This window comes from Somniosus microcephalus, chromosome 6 (genome assembly GCF_052327205.1).
Source record: "Somniosus microcephalus isolate GS21.2 chromosome 6, FLI_Smic_1.0, whole genome shotgun sequence".
Classification (NCBI taxonomy): Eukaryota; Metazoa; Chordata; class Chondrichthyes; order Squaliformes; family Somniosidae; genus Somniosus; species Somniosus microcephalus.
Window position 1 is genome coordinate 246,339,197 of NC_140992.1, and position 21,740 is coordinate 246,360,936.

Consider the following 21,740-nt stretch of genomic DNA (forward strand, 5'->3'; position numbering starts at 1 on the left):
ACATCGACTATGGTTTAGGTAATTTGACGACACCTAGTTCTAAGTAAACGGCCATCTTGCTTAGACTAAGTGAAAGTCTCTAGTAATATACTTTTAATTATCTTCAAATCAAAATATTAGCACAGTAAGGATATTGTTCCCAAAACATTTTGGCCCTGAATTTGCGGTTGGAGGTGTACCTCCGGAGTAGGCCTCCGACCCGCGAAAGATCTACGAACTTACCTCCTGGCTCCAAAGCTACGGAGAGTTTGGGTTTTGGGCCTCCAGGCATATGCCTGTGTAAAGGCCCACGGATCCCAGGGACCCAGGCGGTTCGGAACCAGGTCCTCCAATGAGAAAGGAGGATTCCATTTCCGAACGGAATCCCCATTAAACCCTACTGGAATCCCCAAATAATGAAACAATTTAGACAACTGTAATAAATATAAATGTTCTGATTTTCAAATTTAATTAAAAATCCCTTCATTACAGCAAATACAATGAAAGTTTAATTATTTGAAAAATAATTTGAAACATTTTAATCTGGGACAATATTTGCATAAACTAATTTTGTGTTTGTGCATCATTTTTTATTTAAGATTTATAATATCCCGAACGCTGGTGACAGCAGGTCCTCTGCCTGCTTTTACCAGCCGTAAGTGCTCCACGCATACGGAAACCTGGAACTTGCAGGGCCTTTCAGAAGGCTTACGACAGCGAACGCAGTCAGAGACTGTAAATTCTGGCGCAGTGTTTCTGTAGACATAGAAGCACATCCCGTCTTTAGTACGTTGGCTTTTAAATGACGCATTGAGTGTGGCATTTTAAAAACCCATTTTAAACTTGCACAAAGGAAAAATAAGGAACCGTGGACAAAATATTGGGCCGGAATTTGCAGTGGGTATTAACAATGAACGAACAGTGTTCGCTGTTATCACCCCATTGAAACTGACTGCAACTTCAGAATGTAGCGCATATGCATCTTAACGTGGAAATCCTGAAGTTGCGGTCAGTCAGTCGCTGCTGCAATACTGGCTGCGCTGTTGCCCCTCCACAGGCCGCAATCAGTGTAACCTGTCAAATCAGGGAAACTGACGAAAACTTCAGCTTTTCCGCAGTAATATTGCTGTTAAATACCCCATTAAAAGTTAGACCCTTTTGGATTAGGTGTAACTGGGGTTTTAACAGCGTATTGACTGCTAAAAAAAAGTTATGCCCCTGAAAAAACTAATTTTAATTTTGTGGAGTGTCACATTTATCCATTTTAAAAACTTAAAATTTTTGAGGAACTTAAAAAAAAAAAAAAAAAAGTTTTTAAAGTTTGTTCATCTTTATTTCAGGTTTACCTTTTCCCCATGCGCGAGCACCAATATTTGTTTTGCTCTATAACATTTTTAAAAAGCTAGAATCAAAAGAGCTTACTTACTTCCTCTCAAGTCTGTGAGAATTCTGCAGTGATTTTTTTTTCTGCTTAGACAGCTTGTTGAAGTCATAGTAGCTCGCGTTAGGAATTCCCCACTAACTTACGCTGATTTCAATTGCACATCAGAACAGCCAAACTTCTCGCCAGAGATCGCAAGATCTTTGTGGGAAGCTTACTTCGGGCCCAGCAATGAACACCTTTGCTTCGCCGCTGACTGCAAATTAGAGGCCATTACATTTTTTGTTACATAGTGCCCAATGATAGATGATGGCATGTTTGCTAATTAACCTTAAGTGTCACCCGTGGGCCATTGGTGTCACTCTCACCTCTAAGTCACAAGGTTATGCGTTCAAGTCCCACTTGACTTGAGCACAATCTAGGCTGGCACTTCAATGCAGTACTGAGAGCACCGTCAGAGGTGCCGTTTTTCGGTGGAGACATTAAACCAAGGCCCCATCTGCCCTCAGGTGGACGTAAAAGATCCCATGGTACAATTCTAAGAGTGGTGGTGTTCTCTCCAGTGTCCTAGGCCAATATTTATCCCACATCTATCATAACTAAAAGCCACTGCTTATATGTACCCTTATCCCCTGATAAACTTAAAAGTTGGGCATCAACCGGTTTATGTTGGGTTGAAGTCTCCCATCAGTGGTACCTTCCTTTTCTTACTCATCCTCCCAATATTAATCTTGGCAGTTGAGAAGGAGTAGCTCTAAAGGGGGGTTGGTTCAAACTGAAAGTAATGGACTATCCCTATCTTCTGGAGGAAGTGACTGATCAGAGATACCTGAACAGATCCTGCTCAGTGAGATCCAATTTTACCATTAATCGTTGGAAGGACAATGTCTCCTCTTGTGAAGCAACTGGACAAGCCTGGTGATGCCCTTCCCATGCCAGACCCAGAATCCATTTTTAGCTCGTGCCCTGGAAGACCCTTGCTGCACCAGATTGGTGCGAGAGCTGACTGACCCACTGAAATCATCAAATACCTGTTTCCATCAGATCAATAGAATTAATGCAACTGTCAGGTGCTCTCTCTTGTATGAAGGGCAGATGAGAGGATGGGTTAAGAGCTTTCAGTCTTCATAGCCAAAGGATTTGTTGTAAAACTGATACAATGAGGCCTAGGAGACCCACCACACCCTTGAATATGGAGAGTTGTAGGCATCCTATGTGTGGTAATTTACTTGTCCAGATGAATTCTTCTATGTTTTGGTCACCACCAGAGAACTATAGGTAGCATTTGGAAAAGAACAGGGCAGCACATTCATTAGTATTGTATTTGGTCACCAATGTCCAGATTAGTAAATACACTTGCTTTGAGTTGAGAGGAAGGAGTAATTGCTCTTGTACAATATTAAAAGTGTAGGTGCTCCCATTACATCCAATTTTCTGAACCCTGTCTGATCGTGCAAAGGAACAGGATAGCTATATTTGTGTCTGCAGCCTGAAAACTAGTCAAACTCCTTGCAGCATAGCAAGGTAAGCATCAATGTACAGCAATATTCTGTGTTCACTGCCACCAGTCCACACTCCCTGCACAACATCACTCAACTCGATAGTGTGGATTAGTCTATTCTTTATTATCGGACCTTTGACTCACGTTGGCTGTTGTGGGCAATTACAGTTTCTAAGGATTGCTGTAATGTCATCCCACAAAATTACTGGAAGGAGAGAAAAAGAGCAGAAGCTGGGGAGAGAGCACAATAGAAAGGAGACACACACACACTGGTATAGGTCCCTTTTGAGCAATGTCATTGCCAAATTGATCATAATCTATCATAGAATGATACAGCACCGGTAGCCATTTGGCCTGTGCCATCTCTTTGAAAGAACAATCCCAATTAGTCCCACTATCCTGCTCTTTTTCCCCATAGCCCTGCAAATCTTTCCACTTCAAGTAATTATCTAACTCCCTTTTGAAAAAGTTAGAATCTGCTTCCACCGCCCTTTCAGGCAGTGCATTCCAGATTATAACTTGCTGGGTAAAACCTTTTTTCAATGTCGCCTCTGGTTCTTTTACCAATTACTGTGAATCAATTCCTCTGGTTACCGATTTTTCTGCCACTGGAAACAGTTTCTCCTTAGTTACTCTATCAAAACCAGTTACAATTTTGAACACCTCTATTCATGTAATTTTCTAGCATTTCATTATGAGTTGGAGTAACATCAGTAACAATAAGCCAGGTGTGAGATTGCTTGTGGCCCCTAACTGCATGACTGCTTTCATGTTAACACTGATCACTGGACCATGGCAAACTGCTGCCCATTGGTCCCAGGGGTCCAGTAATGAGAAATAAGTAACAAATTCAATTTGAGCTTTTCAATTGATTTTTTTACCCAGCTACAAAATAAATTCCTTCAAAATTGTATCACCAGGATTAATGGTGGAATATAAATTGTATGGGGCGGCTTAAACAGTTTCTTCCCATTTATTATAAAGAGATCTGCAGTACAAGTAGGTAAGCAATCAAATAGCAGGGAATATTATAAATATATAGTACATACATTAGAGATCAAATAGACTTCTTTAAAATGTTATAAACCAGCACATTTGCAAGAAAAATCTAAAGATACAGTACAAACATGACAGTTACTGATAATTAGCACTCATGATTTCTTCCCCAATTTAAGCAGATACAGCAGAAAAAAGTTCACATTTTCCATCTGCAATACCTCAGTACTTACAAGCACAAATATTAATTCTTGCTTGTACTGAGAAGCAATACAAAATGTTGGTGTGCTCCAATACCAGATCTCTTTAGACCTGCATAAGTTAGTTGTTTTTTTTTAAAGTTAGAGGCATTTTGAAATTTGACAGAAGTGACTGTATATAGAACTTATTTGCAATTATTGTGGTGATAGACCAATAAAAATGAACCCTCAAAAAGGTGCTTACTGTTTCAGACAGAGACACATACTTTTAGCTTTCTTTACACATAGTCCATGAGCTGTACAGTAACATTTCAGAAGCAGCAGGTGTGTGTTGGAAAACTCCACCATTGCAAGGAATAGGAAACAGGCCTTTTAAAAAAAAAAAAAAAAAGTTACTCTCTAAAGTTTACAGGCACACAGGTCACTTCCAACTTCTAAACTAATTGTCACTCAAATTTTATATGGCAAATTACGTGCCATAGCTCAAGACCTCTCACCAAGCAGCACTACTGAGATTGATCAGAAGTTTTATATGCGGATTAATGTTTAACATAATTTGATGTTCATAGTGTGCAGCGAGAATCTTGACTGCTGGACTTTGTTCTGATCATTAAAAATAAATTAAATGGACTCTGTTGAAGGCATGAGTTTACCCAGTGAGTGGTTGAGCCAAATAGCTTACTATGTTACCAGGTTTAATCCCCAGACTGTGATGGGTTAACTGATCACAAATGTAGCAGCACAACTGAAGAGACACAACTGGCTCAATGCCCCACAGTTAGAGAAAATTGGCTCAGTTTTCAGTCATGATTACTATCCAGTGATCCTTGCTGGAAGGGTGCATATGTACAGATATCAAAGAAAGGACAAGATTGGGGTGGGCCGTAATTCCTCACCCGCCTCAGTAATCAAATAAACCTACTAACTAATCACCAAGGCCAAACCATGAATAATAGTCACTTAGGTATTGCTTGTTCATTTTATGTGCTGTCTTTTTTTTGTGTCTTTTATTTATTTTATGTCTGCTTTATTTATATTTATATGTAAAGTATGTATGCTTGTATAGGTCGGTATGTGTTTTTTTGTGATGGCGCCGATGAAGATGGCTGCCGTCCTTGCGGGCTCCGTGCGTACCAGGCAGCTCAGTGTTCTTGCTGCTTGGTGCTCTCGGCTCGGCAAGAAAAAAGCATTTCACTGACTAGATTACACTTCTTGTATTTAGTTATGTGATAAATAAAATTGAAATTGAATTGTCCCATACAATAGCCGAGAGGTTAGAAAAGTTTAGACTTCAATTTACACCAAAATCACCATATGCCATTAGACAACAGGAGGCATGATCAAAGCAGGGATTGTGTGTTTTAAATTTTCTAGTCCCATGAAGATGGATGCTTGGCTACTAAGCACTGCTCAACTAAACAAGAGAACCTGAAAACTCAGGTAGAGCAACAGACCTCCCAACAATGAAAAGGATTTCAGTTTTGGCTCTTTGGTACCCAAATGCTTAATTACCTCAGCTACCAGATAGTCCTTCTGTGTTAGCTTTGAATTTAAAAGCAAATGGCAGTGCTCCTGTAAATTTGTAAATCTGTTAACATTTCAAAAAAATCAGGCCTGTAAACTTTATTTTGAGCAGACCTTCAGAAGCAAAAAAAAAGTAAATTAAAACCAACTGTGATGTGAAAGTTATAAAGCCCACTGAGTGGACTATAATAGGTAAAAAAAGGGATACTGTATTTATTTATTTAAAAAAAAAAATCAGATCACCAACAGTAAGGCTATATTGCAGTAATTATTTCTTGAGGAAACAGGAAGAAAAAAATGCATAAATGAACCCAAGTTCAAGTCATATTAGCAACTAGATTATCACCGATCATTTTTAAAACTATTCGGAAAGAAAGAAATGAGTACTGTATTTATAGACTTTGAGCACTTGCTCATTAATACAGACATTACACAATACAGTAGATAGATTTGGGAGAATGAAATCAGTGTGTGGGCAGGAGAATGAAATCAGTGTGTGGGCAGGTGAAAGCACTTGAACTAAGTCAGTGGAGCAATGATAAAATTGCAATAAACATTGTGTGGTTGAGTTAACAAGTATTTTATGCAGTCACCCCCAAAAAGTACTCACCACCACATGCAAGGCATAGATTATGAAGCACAATATAATTGTATGTAACCGTTCCTGAAAATATTTTATAGCTGGATATTTTTGCATTAAACAAAATACACTTAATTCTGCATTACCTGTACAGCAGTTATTAATAATAATAAATTCAAAGAACATTAGTTCTGTAGGCAAGCATGTGAATTGCCTTTCATGGGTAACTGTATATTTGGTAGATCAGATGCTGGGCCACCTTGAATTTCAGTGAAACTGTGGAGTGAATTATTACCAGGAGACACCGCATTATGGTAATAACACAAAAAGAGCGTTGTACTGATAATGCAGGAAATATCCAACATCTTTTGTGAAGTGTCAATTTTGGGACACTACTGAAAACTTACTAATGCAAAGATATCCAGTTATACACATGATCTGAATATATAATCCAGGCTCAGACTCAGCAGACAAATACAAAATGTATACATTACAATAAACTTCATATAATGGAAACAATTTAATTAGTAACATGAAGATTAAAAATCTGAAACACAATGCATGCAAGAATAACCAACTGCATTAATTAGCTTCATCAGGATTCACATACAGGTGAGGTACGAGATTGGTCAGTGTTGTGTCATCAGGGAACCATTGTTGGTTCCAATAAGGAGTAGAAGGATGAGAGAAAGGAGAAGAGCAGCTTAGATATTAGAAGATGCAATGGACTCTGTGCTTGACCTTCACTCTTCAACTTTCCCCTTAAGACTTGTCTAAGGGATTGGAGGCAAGAACTTTTCCACTTTGTGGCACAGTGCACCAAACCACATTACTTAAAGACAACTATAATAGTAGCATTATCCTTATGGCTCAGTGGGTAAATAGACCTTTCATCTATGCAAAGTTGCCCAATCTAAGACAGGCAGCAGTGAGAACCACTACAACAGCCTTTATTATCAAGCCAAGGAGAGAAACCAAAGAAAATTAGACAACCCCACCCCAGCCAACACTCCAACCTGATCACTAGCCAGCAGCTCCCACTGGAAAGTGCAGTACAGATGCTGTGCTTGGACAAGATTAAAGTCAGCTATGACTGCCCCAAAGGTCAAACAGCCTGCCAATTTGCTGGCCACATGAAGATTGGGCATTTGGGTGAAGTATCTGTGGGCTACTGCCATCCATGGAACTGTATCCAGCATGAGCTGTCACCTTCAAGGTGAAAAGGGATAAGGGAAAAATATTAGCTGCAAAATATTTTTAGCTGCACATTAAATTTTTTATGAGCTTGAGAAACTTAATAGGCAAGTGTTTCACTGGATCCTTGTTGAACTTTTAAAAATTGGTATTAATAAACCACGTGTGACAAGCCATTGCTTTTTTAAATTAAATCTTTTACACTGGACACAAACCAGTAATAAACTGTTTGGGCAGTTCTTTACTATTTAGTAAAGAGAAGGGAAGGGAAGAAAAAGAAAAATGGAACTTGTATGCAAAAAGGGTGCAATATTTATATAGTTCAGTTGTGTACACAATGCTCACGTTTGTCAGAGGCTCAAAATGGATGGGCATGTGCAGGATCAGCATAACTAACAATTCTACAATACCCGATGTGCTCTTCATTCAAAAGTGGACTTGCATATTTTCCCTTACAATGAGTCAGAAATAGGAAAATAGGACTCTACGTATAATAAATTTCCATTGTTGAACTGGTTGTATACTCCTTGTGAAACTCCGGCATAACATACTGAATTTACTTCACTAATTAGTGCATAGAATAGAAAAAAATTACAATTATTAACAAATTCTTACAGATCTAGCATTGAAATTAAATACATATATACTCCTGTAATTATAGACTATCCAAATATCAATAAAACTTTGAAGACATGGGGTGTTACTGGCACCACTCAGTGGGTACCTCCTCCAGCTCCCACAAAAAAAAGTTGAAAATAAAAATGCTTCAGGATGAAGTTTTGGTCTCTGCAAGGTAGAAGCGGTACATGAGTCCTACAACACCAGCTGCAAAGGCAGGAATCAGCCAGTTTGTCCACCAACTAGAAAAGAAAACATACTTTGTTAGTGACCCAATTAAAATATATACACATTGTTGCAAACAAACCCAAAGCTTTATTTTTGCTGATGTGAATCAAACTAGTGCAGGCATGTATAGAAAAAGCCTGATACGCAACCCATCAATTGGTTATGATAGATTTTAATTTTTGTTTTCCCTTTTGGAAAGGGACAGATTTATTTCTAATTCAACAATTTTTAGACTGCAACTCAAGTACAGGAAACTTTCTGGTATCCGGCACGGACGGGACCGAGCTGGTGCCGGTCTATCAACAATGCCGGAGAATCGAGCGCTATAGTTAAAAGATACGGAGCTCAGTGCTCCCTCTAAAGCAACAAACCCAGCTTCAAAACAACCAGCACAGCTTGCAAGCAGCTCTGTAGCTTAGCAACAGCTTCAGTTAGACGCTTGCACAGCCAGGGATGAGTAAAAAAAAACTAAAAGTAAAAAAAGTTATCTGAACCGACTCCTGAATTTTGCCGGTTAACCGACATTTCCGGTTATTTAGTGGCCGGTTAATCGAAAGATTCCGGTTCTTGGACAGGAATACAAGAACACACAACACAGTGGCACTCTAACAGATCATTCAACAGTTAACTGCCACTCCCTCCCCGTGGAGAAAATCCCTTGGATTAGCAAGAGTTGTGGTGGGGGACTGCAGACATCTCTGAGCAAAATTAATGCAAGGTAAGGGTCCCAAAGTTGAGCACTAATGATCTAGAGACAATTTAATAGAAATGGAATTTTACTTCCTCCCATTGCCAGTGCTTGGTGCTGCACTTCATGAATTCAAGATACACAAATAGACATTTAATGAAAACCCATGTGCGAATGGTAGCTGAACGTCTGCTTTGGGGGGGGGGGGGAGAAGGAGGGAGAGAGAAAACACCTTTAAGCTACATTAAGAAAATAAGGAAAACCCAAAGAATAAGAAAAGGCCTTTTGAAGCTCACCCTTTAGTACAACAACTCACTGAGCTTAGCATCCAGCTTCATTTTAATCGCCTCGAATGTCTGATTCGATTATTCCAAATATTTTTCACCCTTCTGAGTACTTTTAACAAAAATATCCAGCTGAATTTAGTTTTCACTCAGATTTAAATTTATGTCTTCTCTTACTGGGCGGACCCACAAACATTTTGGATTCACCTATCAAAACTATTTCATACAGGTAGACTACCTTTTATCCGAACTTCCGAAAACCGAAACCCTCTAAAAACCGAAGGTTTTTTCGTTCAGCGTAAGTCGTGCGCACAACATGACCAGAGTGGCGCACGACCCCGACCCCCGCCGACAACCCCCCGCGGACCCCCCCCCCCGCGGACCCCGACTCCCGCCGACCCCCCGACCCCCCCCCCGCGGATCCCGACCCCCCGACGACCCACCCCCAACAAATTTCCCAGTCTTATAAAATACCTTCCGAAATTTTCCGAAACACGGCTGGTCCCGAGGTTTTCGGATAAAGGATAGTCTACCTGTACTTCATTTACCTCAATGAAGTCCTCACTAAATTTTAATTTGTTTGTAGAGCTGGAGTTTCTCTAATCCTCTCATTCTTCTCGTCACCCTTTACACTTGATAGTATTCTTGTTGCTCTATGCATGTTCTCTCCAATACATTCTTCTCAAAGTGTCACCAAATGTATACACACTATTCCAAGTGTGGTCTGATCAGCACATCATAAAGTCCACAGTTCTAGTTATGCGCCCCAATATTTAACTTTATTTGTTCACTGCTTAGCCACACTGTCTCAACATTGAAAGTGATAAGTCTGTCACTCACAGCTACTTTTTATAATCCATTTGTATATTTATGTAGCTCATTATTTTTCTCCCAATATGTAATTGTTTGCATTTATTTCCTTTGCCTTTTGTCCACCCAATTCATAAGAGACCTAAATCCTTCACAAAACACTAACTTCATCATGTCTCTACCATACACTTCCTTTAATCTCATCTGCAAAATTATGCTTACAATTAGTATCCAATCAATTTTAGTTTTAATAGTTGTAACATGTCAAATGCTTACTGGAAAATCAAACATCATTGGGAGATCTACTATCTGCTTTTATTTGTAATTTCCTCAAAGACGACAAGGAGACCAATCCGACAAGGCCATTCACTTCTAAAATGACAATTTGTTTCATACTAAACCAGACGTGGAAGTATTCTTTAGTATGGATGGCAGTTTTTCCACTGTTGAAGTTAGACTAACAGGTCTGTAGTTTTCTGGGTTAGATTATTTATGGGGGATGGGGAGGCGGGGGAAGAACTAAAGGTACATTAGCACTGCATATAGCGGGTGCGTTCATGCTAAAACAATTCAGACTAAAATCTTCTGAATAAATCTGCCTGAAGTCTCAACTTTGACTGCCTCCCATAGTTAATAGTGCAAACAGTTGATTTAAGCTGCCTGAAGACCTGACTTTACCTGAAATCAGTGAAGCTTTTAAATTAAGTACTGAACTGCACAAAATAGCCAGCCTGTTTAATACGTTTTAAGCGGCACCTTTGTAATTGACATCCATGGGGATAACAAATGGTTAGCACCATTTGCTGAATATAGACAGTAAGTGGTGGGGACTATAGTATTTTTGCTTGCTTTCAATTCTGTAAAACTGCTCCAGTAACTAATAAATCTTTCATGGCTATAATCACTGCTTCACAAATTCCTCCTCGAACACCCAAAGATATCGGACCAGATATCCGAACATGTAATCTGATAACACCCAGCTCTACCTCACCACCACTTCTCTTGACTCCTCCACGGTCTCTAAATTGTCAGACTGCTTGTCAGACATCCAGTTCTGGATGAGCAGAAATTTTCTCCAATTAAATATTGGGAAGACCTAAGTCATTGTTTTCGGTCCCTGCCACAAACTCCATTCCCTAGCCACTGACTCCATCCCTCTCCCCAACATCTGTCCGAGGCTGAACCACACTGTTGGCAAACTTGGTGTCATATTTCACCCTGAAATGAGCTTCTGCAGCATAACTAAGACCGCCTATTTTCACCTCTGTAACATCGCCTCAGCTCATCCGCTGCTGAAACCCTCATCCATGCCTTTGTTACCTCTAGACTTGACTATTCCAACACACTCCTGGCTGGCCTCCCACATTCTACCCTACATAAACTTGAGGTCATCCAAAACTCGGCTGCCCGTGTCCTAACTCGCACCAAGTCCCATTCACCAATCACCCCTGTGCGCACTGACCTACACTGGCTCCCAGTTAAGCAACGCCTCGATTTCAAAGTTCTCATCCTTGTTTTCAAATCCCTCCATGGCCTTGCCCCTCCCCATCTCCTCCAGCCCTACAACCATCCGCCCCCCCTCCAAGATATCTGTGCTCCTCTAATTCAGCACTCTTGAGCATCCCTGATTATAATCGCTCAACCATTGGTGGCCGTGCCTTGTTGCCTAAGCCCTGTGCTCTGGAATTCCCTGCCTAAACCGCTCCACCTCTCTTTCCTCCTTTAAGTTAAGTCTTAAAATCTACCTCTGACCAATCTTTTGGTCATCCGCCCTAATTTCTCCTTATTTGACTTGGTATCAAATTTTGTGTCTTATAATACTCCTGTGTAGCACCTTGGGATGTTTTACTATGTTAAAGGGGCTATATAAATACAAGTTGCTGTTGGGGAGTTGTTTGTCTTCAGTTCATTTAACTTAATAAGTTCCTTTTCTATGTAGCTTTCAAAATCCTGTAATATATTCATTGTACTACAAAAATTGGTGCTCTATCAGTACTGCAATGGAGTGTCAGCTTAGGTTATGTGCTCAAATGCTAGGTATGAGACTTATAACCACGATAGTCAACTCAGGCAAGAATGTTAGCAAATTAACCAAGCTAATACTATTTCTTATTGCTCGACATCCTTTGCTACATTTATCCCATTCGCCCAAAAGTTCTACCCTCCCTGTCGGCTTTGTGTAGAATGTTTTTCTTCCTTCTCATTTTAATATCACTATTCATCCAGTCTGGGAACTGCTTGTTTAACTTGCACTTGTTTTTCTTAGGTTTATCCTCAACTTGCATATATTTAATACAATAGTTTTTAAAGTTTTCCATGTTCCTGCACAGAGCTATACCTCAGCAGTAAGTCCCTTTTATTTTGCTCTTCATTCCACTAAAGATTTTTGAAATTGTGTATCGACTGGTGCCAATAGTCTATTGGGCTCAAATTTGATTATTAACTGGTCACTTGTCCTCGGAGATTCCATTGATTCTACACGATGCATGTTTGACTGCAAGAAGCAAATTTAGATGAGAGTTCATCCCAGTGGGGTTCATGACAGTGACAAGCAGTCTTGTACCACATTTATTTCTTTGGGTATGCAGTTCCTTTAATGGCTGCGCAGCCCAAAGTTTTGCACATGTGCGAGATTTCACATGTAGGCCGGGACTGGCTTTTCCAACGTGACCGGCAGATAGCTGCGCGGCCGTACAGCTTGGAGGGAACGTTGCATGGCACCTAGTGTTATTTAAGCCTACCGTACCTGGAATGGCTTCGTGATGTTGTGATTAAAACATTCTGTGGGGAAAAAGGACAAAATTGTTTAGCATGTTTGTCTGAAGTTATTCAGAACTGCAATTTCTAAAGAAAGTAAGATACCAAGCAGGGAGTCAAAAGGCAGCAATTCAATTCAGCCATCTCATGGCTTGGTAAACTCCAAAAGAAAGCCCGAGCAGTTTACAAATAGAATGTAATTACAGGAAACTGTGCGCTATCCGGCACCGACCTGTTGCCGTTCCCTCAAAACTGCTGGACAAACCAGCGTTAATGTTGAAGCATTCAGCTCCGTATCTGGCAACACTGTTGCTTAGCAAGCTTCTAAACAGTCAGCCATACCTTGGAAGCGTCTGTCACTTAGCAACAGTTTCAGAAAGACTTTGCAGAGCCTGACTGTTGGAAAAAAAAGCCACAAGAAGAAAAAAAACCTAACAAAACGGCTCCTGATTTTTGCCGGTGGCTTGAGCATGCCGGACATTTAGCCTCCAGATAACACAAAGTTTCCTGTACATACAAACACACAAAGAAGGCCTTGCATTTATATAGCGCCTTTCATGACCTCAGGATGCCCCAAATTGCTTTACAGCCAAAGAATTACTTTTGAAGTGTAGTTACTGTTGTAATGAGGAAATGTGGGAGCCAATTTTCACACAGCAAGGTCCCACAAACAGCAATGCAAGAATGACCAAATAATCGGTTTGTGATGTTGGTTGAAGGATAAATACTGGACAGGACACTGGGGCAAACGCCCCTGCTCCCCTTCAAAATAGTGCCTAGGGATCTTTTACGTCCAACTGAGGGGGCAGACTGGGCCTCAGTTTAATGTCTCATCCGAAAGACGGCACCTCCAAAAGTGTAGCACTCCCTCAGTACTGCACTGTCAGACTAGATTTTGTGCTCAAGTCTCAAGTGGGACTTGAACCCACAAACTCCTGACTCAGGAGAGTGTATTACCACTAAGCCAAAGCTGACTGGGCTTCATGCAGACACAAAACCAAGTGAATGCAGGATTTGTAATGCGTGAAGAATGAGATCATTTAATTTTTCTATTCAATAGAACTTTAACTATAAGCTCAAGGGCACAGGTTCAGGGTCGTTGAGAATTGGCAGAAAGTATTTTAAATAAGAGCGTAACCAACGGCTGAAATTAGATTGCTAGGATTGGTGATTGAGGCCAAGTCACTGCAAATATTTAAAGAAGTTAGATATTTTAATGAGGAGACAGTAGGGTTGGCGTTCTGATAAGTTGAGACCAAATGGTCTGAAGGGTTTTCTTCATCTGAATATATCTTGTGATCTACACATGTGCACTGTACTGAATGACACTTGATGTTATCTGATGTTATTAGCTGTGCCTAATATCACTGAAAATAGAAGGGCAGTAAAAGGACAGTAATGTAGGTCTTAAAAGATATACAAACGGTCGTTAAATGGTAGTGCGACAAGGTAGAACTAAAAGGCAGAACTGCCATGGCTAACAAAAAGAGCACAGAGGGAACTTGATAAACCAAATGGCTGACTCGTGTTCCTATTAGGACCAAGCCAAATCCTGTAAAGATAACCAGTTTTCTTCTTTCTTCTGGTAAAAAGGAATTCCAAGTTGAGAAACAGTTTCTTGTACCAAGCACAGATTTTGTGAAGGATGCCATTGGAAGAAAGATAACCAAATGTATCCCATGAAAGCAGTGAAGGAGGAAATCTTTAAGTACATTAAAGAAAGGCCACCATCAGTGATTTGAAGAAAGGACATTTATAAAAAATACTAGAGCAAATATTTTGTTGTGTGCTATTTAATCAGACACGATTGCTGAAAGTAGCTTTTGTACCAATACAATGCTCCCTTTAAATGGGTAGTGTAATCAAAATGTTTTCAACTTTACCAATGACATAGAATACAAAAGTGAATGATGGCTTAATGATATTGGTATGAAATATTTCCCATATAAATTCCACCCAGTGGTATCTTTGAAGATGTTAGATCATTTGCTGTATCTTTTCATTGGGAAATTGGAAGTGACAATAAAAGCCCTTCACCATATTACCAACAGTATCTCTCTCCAGCAGATATGCTGAGAGAGATCGGGATAAATTATTGAAACTACACATTATTCTCATGAGATATTTATTCACAATCAGTAGGATGACCGACAAAACTATCCTTACCGCAGAATTTTCCTTTCTTCGATCAGCCTATATAAAAGAGAAACCAATCTTCAGAGACAATGTAGTTGACAACCAAGATAGATTAATTTAAAAATGCTACCTGAAGGTGCATACTACCTATACAGAAGCAATCAAAAAAAATGCTAAACTCCTTTCACCGTACTATGATTAGCATCAAGTTAATAGAATGGAACCCATTTAATCAAAAAATTCAGATTTTTCCACTCCTCCATATTCCTGAGTGAAACTGAAAGTAGCTGGCCTTTCGCGGTGGCTAGCAGCTGTCCCATGGAGTGCTGGGACATGTTCTTCCCCCCAACCAAGTCTTCGAGCTCAGGTGGAATGTTTAGACAGGTTACCCTTCCCTCCCCTCCCCTCTCAAAAAAAAGAGGGAAGATGGGAAATATTGAAGTGACTCAGCCTCAAGCATTCCCCACCCTTGCCTGCCCCAAATCTATCAGTTCAGATCACCAAAGTTTATAGCTTGGAAGCAAGTAACCCAAGCATCCTCCTGATGGAGAATGCTGTGTGACACAGGTGACATCAGACAGGGAAAATCAATACATACAAATACCTTTTTTCAAAAGTTACAGCGCATCCCAGCATACTAATGCGAATGACTATCGAAAGTAATTCTGGCAACACTAAGGAAATAATTTATGCAAGACTCAAATGTAAATTTAAAAAACAGGCTATATATAAAAAAAAAAATCAATAAGTCAGGAGCCCCAGATAAATTATATTCTGTACCAAATCAAGTTCTCCAATAAAATACTGTTTCAGCATCTCTCTGGCATCAGATGAATGTCCCACATCTTCAAAGCTTTCTGTGGCATCTCCCCCAGCTTGCTCAAAGAGCACCTCCTCACCGCCAGGATGCTACAATAAAAGTAAAAAATAAATTAAATGTGCAATGTAAAAGTGGTTGAAATCCAAAAAGAATTCACAAACACATCTACACCAGAGTTTTGCAACAGGGGGGGGGGGGGGGGGGGGGGGGAAGAGAATAAATAATTCACAAGATTATCTTAACTGCGATTAGGATTTCAATATTCCCCATACTATCAATTAATGGCCATTCCAGCTTTCACTTCTATTTATATATTTGTACACTTGCAATCCTGTACCCTGAAGAATGACCATTATTATCCACCATTTATGACATCCAAATCGAGGAGGGAGGAATGTGTCCGGCCATGTGCAAGGCTAGGTACATATAGATTCTTAAATCGAATAAGTTAGCTAGCATCATATAGAATTATATAGGTAGTTGAGCTAGAGTAACTGTAGGGGTTAAGTTAGTTTAAAACACACTTCACAACAGACGGACACACACAGATGCACCAGGTTCTGCAGCACAGCAGGGGAAAATGCGAGAATGAAATTTCAATTACTGGATGGACACCAGGGTGACTGGAAAACCTGGAAAGTGTGGCTGGAGAGCAAATCCCTTTTGCAATAAATATAAGAGATTAAGGATTAAAGGCTACAGTGGATAGTAATGAGCACTCGTGCAGGGAACGTCCACAGTGCAATAAATAGCCTAAAGACACTAATGAGCATGCGCAACAAATGATAGCCACTGACCTAACCACTAAACGAGTTTACACATCAACAATGTACACAGAACTTGGTAGTTAAGTACAGGCTACACTGTTGTACTTTAGGAACTCTGCATAGTTTGACACAGGACTACCGCAAGAGGCGGAGAGAGAAGCCAGCTTACCAGTGTTGAGCTCTTTGTTTGTGAGCATTCCGGCGTCAACCTCATGAGCACTGCATGTATTGGAATGCATTAGTTTATTTCTTAATAAAGAGTATTAACAGAATCATAGAATGGTTACAGCACGGAAGGCGGCCATTCAGCCCGTGCTGACTCTCTGCAAGAGCACTTCAGCTAGTCTCACTCCCCTGCCCTTTTCCCGTAGCCCTGCAAATTTCTTTCTTTGAGGTACTTATCCAACTCCCTTTTGAAAGCTGTGATTGAATCTGCCTCCACCGCCCTTTCAGGCAGTGCATTCCAGATCTTAACCACTCGTTGCGTCAAAAAGTTTCTTACGTCGCCTTTGGTTCTTTTGCCAATCACCTTAAATCTGTCTCCTCTGGTTCGCGACCCTTCTGCCAATGGGAACAGTTTCTCTCTATCTACTCTGTCCAGACCCCTCATGATTTTGAACACCTCTATCAAATCTCCTCTCAATCTTCCCTGCTCCAAGGAGAACAACCACAACTTCTCCAGTCTATCAACATAACTGAAGTCCCTCATTCCTGGAATAATTCTCAAATCTTTTCTGCACCCTTTTTAAGGCCTTCACATCCTTCCTAAAAAGTGTGGTGCCCAGAATTGGACGCCGTACTCCAGTTGGGGCTGAACCAGTGTTTTATACAGATTCATCATCATTTCCACACTTTTGTACTCTATACCTCTATTTATGAAGCCCAAGATCCCATAGCCTTTTTAACTGCTTTCTCAACCTGCCCTGCCACCTTCAACAATTTGTGCACACATACCCCAAGGTCTCTCTGTTCATGCACCCCCTTCAGGATTGTACCATTTAGTTTATATGTCCTCTCCTCATTCTTTCTACCAAAATGTATCACTTCACACTTTTCTGCGTTAAATTTCATCTGCCACACGTCCGCCCATGTCACCAGCCTGTTTATGTCTTCCTAAAGTCTATCACTATCCTCCTCACTGTTCACTATACTTCCATGTTTTGTGTCATCTGCAAATTTTGAAATTGTGCCTTGTACACCCACGCCCAAGTCATTAATATATATCAAGAAAAGCAGTGGTCAGAGTACCAACCCCCGGGGAACACCGCTTCTTCCGGTCCGAAAAACAACCGTTCACCACTACTCTGTTTCCCATCACTTAGCCAATTCTATATCCATGCTGCCACTGTCACTAACATCTCTATTTCCTGGTCCTTGAATCTGCATCGAGGTGAAGGATAGTGACTATCCTAAAAACCTAACACCATGAATTTAGATTACGGTGGTATACAATTCTGCTGCTACTACTGATAACCCACAGCGCCTTACGTATACCTAGTTTCGGCTGCTAGATCTGCCCATAGTCTGTCCTACTTGGCACAAGGCTAGTGCCACACTACACAATGGAGGATGTCCTCACTGTGGAGATGAAACTTTGTGCAATGTTCACTCCTACCAATGCTGTCTGTGACAGTTAAATTGAAGACAAGGTCAAGTTGGTTACTTCCTTGTGTTGCTACCCTCACCATCTGACAGGCCCCATCTGGAAGTTACGTCCTTCAGGACCAACCCAGCTCAATCAATAATAGCACTATAGAACTCTTGCTTCCCCAGAGAGCTTCCTCCAAGTGGTGCTCAACATGGAGGACTGATTAATCAGCAGAAGGTGGATGATAGATGGCGATCAGTTGGAGGGTTCCTTGACCTGAAGCCATGAGACTCTCAAGGTCAATCCCACCCAGCTGTATACCACCGTAACCCATCCTCTTGTTGGAACAGAACATACGCATGGATAGTGATGGATAAACCTGGAATGTTGGGCTGATTGATATGATTCAGTGATTATGACTATGTCAAGCTGTTGCTTGACTGATCTGCAGGACAGTTCACCCAACTTAAGCACTGGTACACAGATTGGTTCAATGGAGAGTGTACAAGGATCTGCTAGTACAAACCTAGTTAATCTACTACAAGAGGCTACCTGCATGCAAAACACAAAACACAGCAGGCTACACACAGATCCAAGTGGTCCCACAACTAATGGATCAGAGCAAAGCCCTGTAGCCCTAACGCATTCAGTCGAGAATGGTAGTGGACAACCAGGCAACTAACAGCAGGTGGCACTCCTTGCAAATTCCCGCCCTCAACCATGATGGAATCCAGCACACGGGTGTAAGAAACGAGGCTAAAGTGTTTGCAGGCGCCTTCAGTCAAGTGCCGAGTGAACGATCCTACTCGGCCTCCTCGAGGTCTTCACCATCATAACTGCCAGTGTATAGCCAATTCCGTTCACTCCACGTGATATTAAGAACCAGAGCGCACTAGACACTGCAACGGCTATGGTCCAGGACAACATCCTTGCTGTAGTGCTCAAGACCAGAGCTAGCTGCTCCCCTAACCAAGTTGTTCCAGTACCAACAATATGGAAGATTGCTCAGGTATGCTCCAAGGGTAAATCCAAGTCACGCAATCACCACCATATTAACCTCCTCCCAAACATTAAATTCATGAAATGAGTCATCAATAACATTTACTCACCAAGAAGCTGCTCACTGACGTTCAGTTTGGGTTCCATCAGACGTGTGCAAGAGTTGAATGCCGGAGGAGATGCAAGACCAGCTGTTCGCAACATCATGGCACCAAGGAACCTTAGCAAAATTGAGGTCAATGGAGGTCCAAGGGAAAATCCTCCACTGGCTGGAGTCATACCCGACATTAAATAAGATGGTTATGGTTGTCGACGGCCAATCGTTGCAGCCCCAGGAATTCCTCAGGGAAGCATCCTTGGCCCAACCATCTTCAGATGCTTCATCAATGACCTTCCATCCATCATAAGGTCAGAAGTGGGGATGTTTGCTGATGCTTGCAGTGTTCAGCTTCGACAACTCCTTGGATGATGAAGCTAGCCGACAGAAGGACCTGGATAATATCCAGGCTTGGGTTGACAAGTGGCAGGTAACATCTGCACTATATAACTGCAGTGTAATGGCCATCACTAACAAGAGAAAGCCCAGCCATCTCTCCTTGACCTTAAACAGCACCATCCGTGCAGAATCCTCCACTAACATCATCTTGGGGTCACCAGAGCTGAACTGAACCAGCCATATCAACGCCGACTACAAAAACAGGGTAGAAGCTTGAGTATATGTGGCTCCTGTCCTGATCCTTCAAATTCTCTCCACCATCTACAAAGCTAAAGTCTTCCGTACGTAAATGGATTCCCCATAAACATAATAGGAATCCCCCTTTTTCATTGGTTGGCCTGGCCCACATGATTCCAGGGACACTTGCGAACCACATGTGCCCCTGGGGTGCATGGGCCTTTGCACAGGTGTACGCCTGCAGGCCCAGGACCGCAAGAGTCCGAAGCCATCAGAGTAAGTACGGAGTTTTCTTGCGGTTCGGAAGCGTCGCGGGCGGCAAGCCTCCGACCACAATTTCCAGGCCAATATTCACCACTGATGCAGTGTGGCTGCAGTATGTATAATCTACAGGATTATCTTGCAACAATTCAATCTAGTTATTTTGACAGCACCTGCCTTCCCTGCGACTTCTACTGCAGAGAACAAGAGAAGGATACGAGCAGCAATGTTATGGGAACACCATCACCTCAAAGTTTCCCTCCAGTTCACACATCATCCTAACCTGGACATATATTACTGTTTCTACACTGTCATGGTCAGTATCCCAAAATTTCCTACCCAACACCATTGTGGTAGCACCATTACCATATGAACTGCAGCAGTTCAAAAAGACCCACCATCACTTTCTTAGGACAACTAGGGATGCACAATAACTGCAACCTTGCCCACATCCTAATAATTCTTTAAGTGCCCAATCTCAGAAGTCTGCTTTAAATTGCTCCCACTCTGTAATTGACACGAGAAGATACACGAAAGCAACATGACCTACTCCTTCCTTTGAAAGCACAATATTTAACTATGCCCTTGAAGATCCCAGCTCAGCCTCACAATTATGTCCAAGGACTAGCAGCAAACTGTTCTAACTCAGAGGTCAGTGCTACCACTGAGTCAAGGCCGACACCTATTTGAATGTTAAATGAGAATTTTAACAATAAAAGTCATGAAAGAAAAAAGTTTCAATACATATACACTAATGGCTTTAGATGTTTTAGACATCATCACTTATTTGTTTGTTCCTTCCCTCTTCACAATGACAGATTAAATTTATAGCAGAGTGACCAGTAAATCCAATTACATCACATGATTACATAAAGAGGGATTAATTCTGTTTGCCAAACAGCTATCACCATTATTGATTCATGTGCATAGTTTAAAGAACCACTTGAAGGCTAGACTCGTAGCTTTTTCAGCTGCCAGTTTTCCCAAGAACTTACCCAATATCAGCCAAGGACATTTCAAACTGGGCTATTTCGATGTTATAAAGCAACTACTCCTTCAGTCTAGGAACTAGTTATATTTTACTTCTGCAATACTTCAACAAATTAAATGTGCATGGTGCTCCTTACATTTAGCGCAACATCTCAGACCAGCTTACACAAAGTGGATGCCAAGTAAAAAGGGGAGAGGGAAAAGAATCAAACAGTCAAGGAGAATAATTTCATCGAAGATTTTGAAAGTTGGAAGAAAGTGTTGAGGCAGATGGATTTTGGGAGAGAGTTCCAAAGGACAGGGCTTTTTAGAATGGGCACCAATGGTGGAGTGGTAGGAGTAGAGAAGAAGAAGGGCGATTAGCGTCTGAAAACCAGAGGGCGCACAAGGGACATACACAGCTGGAGGAGTTTCCAGAGGCAGAGTGAAAGCAAAACCATGGAGGGATTTGAGCAGAAGGGCTATGAAATGCTAGTTCACACTATTGCAGTCACGTTTTGTTGCTTGGCTCAAAGTAAAACAGTAAATCAGAATTCAAGGGAACGTCCAAATCAAAAATGAGGAGAGCGGTTAGAAAATCGCCAATGAAAAATCATCAAGTGCTTGTTTTCTTTTTTTTTTATAAAAGTAAAGTGAGTCAACTGAATCACTCAAAATACTGAAAAAAATTCTGCTCTCCAATTTAGCAATTTCTAATATCCAAAATAAAGTGTTGGACAAGAATCAAAAATCACATATTTCACTATAACCATTACATTTACCCATT

At 41.0% G+C, this 21,740-nt stretch overlaps 1 protein-coding gene across 3 annotated transcripts in view; it reads right to left on the reverse strand.

Moving 5' to 3' along the window:
• Positions 1-3,820: 3,820 nt before the first annotated feature.
• The window catches only part of cyb5b (cytochrome b5 type B), a 30,557-nt gene continuing 12,637 nt past the window's right edge, over positions 3,821-21,740 (reverse strand). Inside the window, exons 2-5 of one of the 3 annotated variants that reach the window (XM_085991722.1) lie at positions 15,657-15,785; positions 14,874-14,933; positions 12,730-12,764; positions 3,821-8,215 (exon numbers count right to left, since the gene is read on the reverse strand). In XM_085991722.1, the coding sequence (XP_085847848.1) occupies positions 8,122-8,215; positions 12,730-12,764; positions 14,874-14,933; positions 15,657-15,785 (318 nt within the window). In that variant the 3' untranslated portion in view covers positions 3,821-8,121. The remainder of the gene's footprint in view (positions 8,216-12,729; positions 12,765-14,873; positions 14,934-15,656; positions 15,786-21,740) is intronic. The other 2 variants (XM_085991720.1, XM_085991721.1) reach the window with 2 other exon arrangements.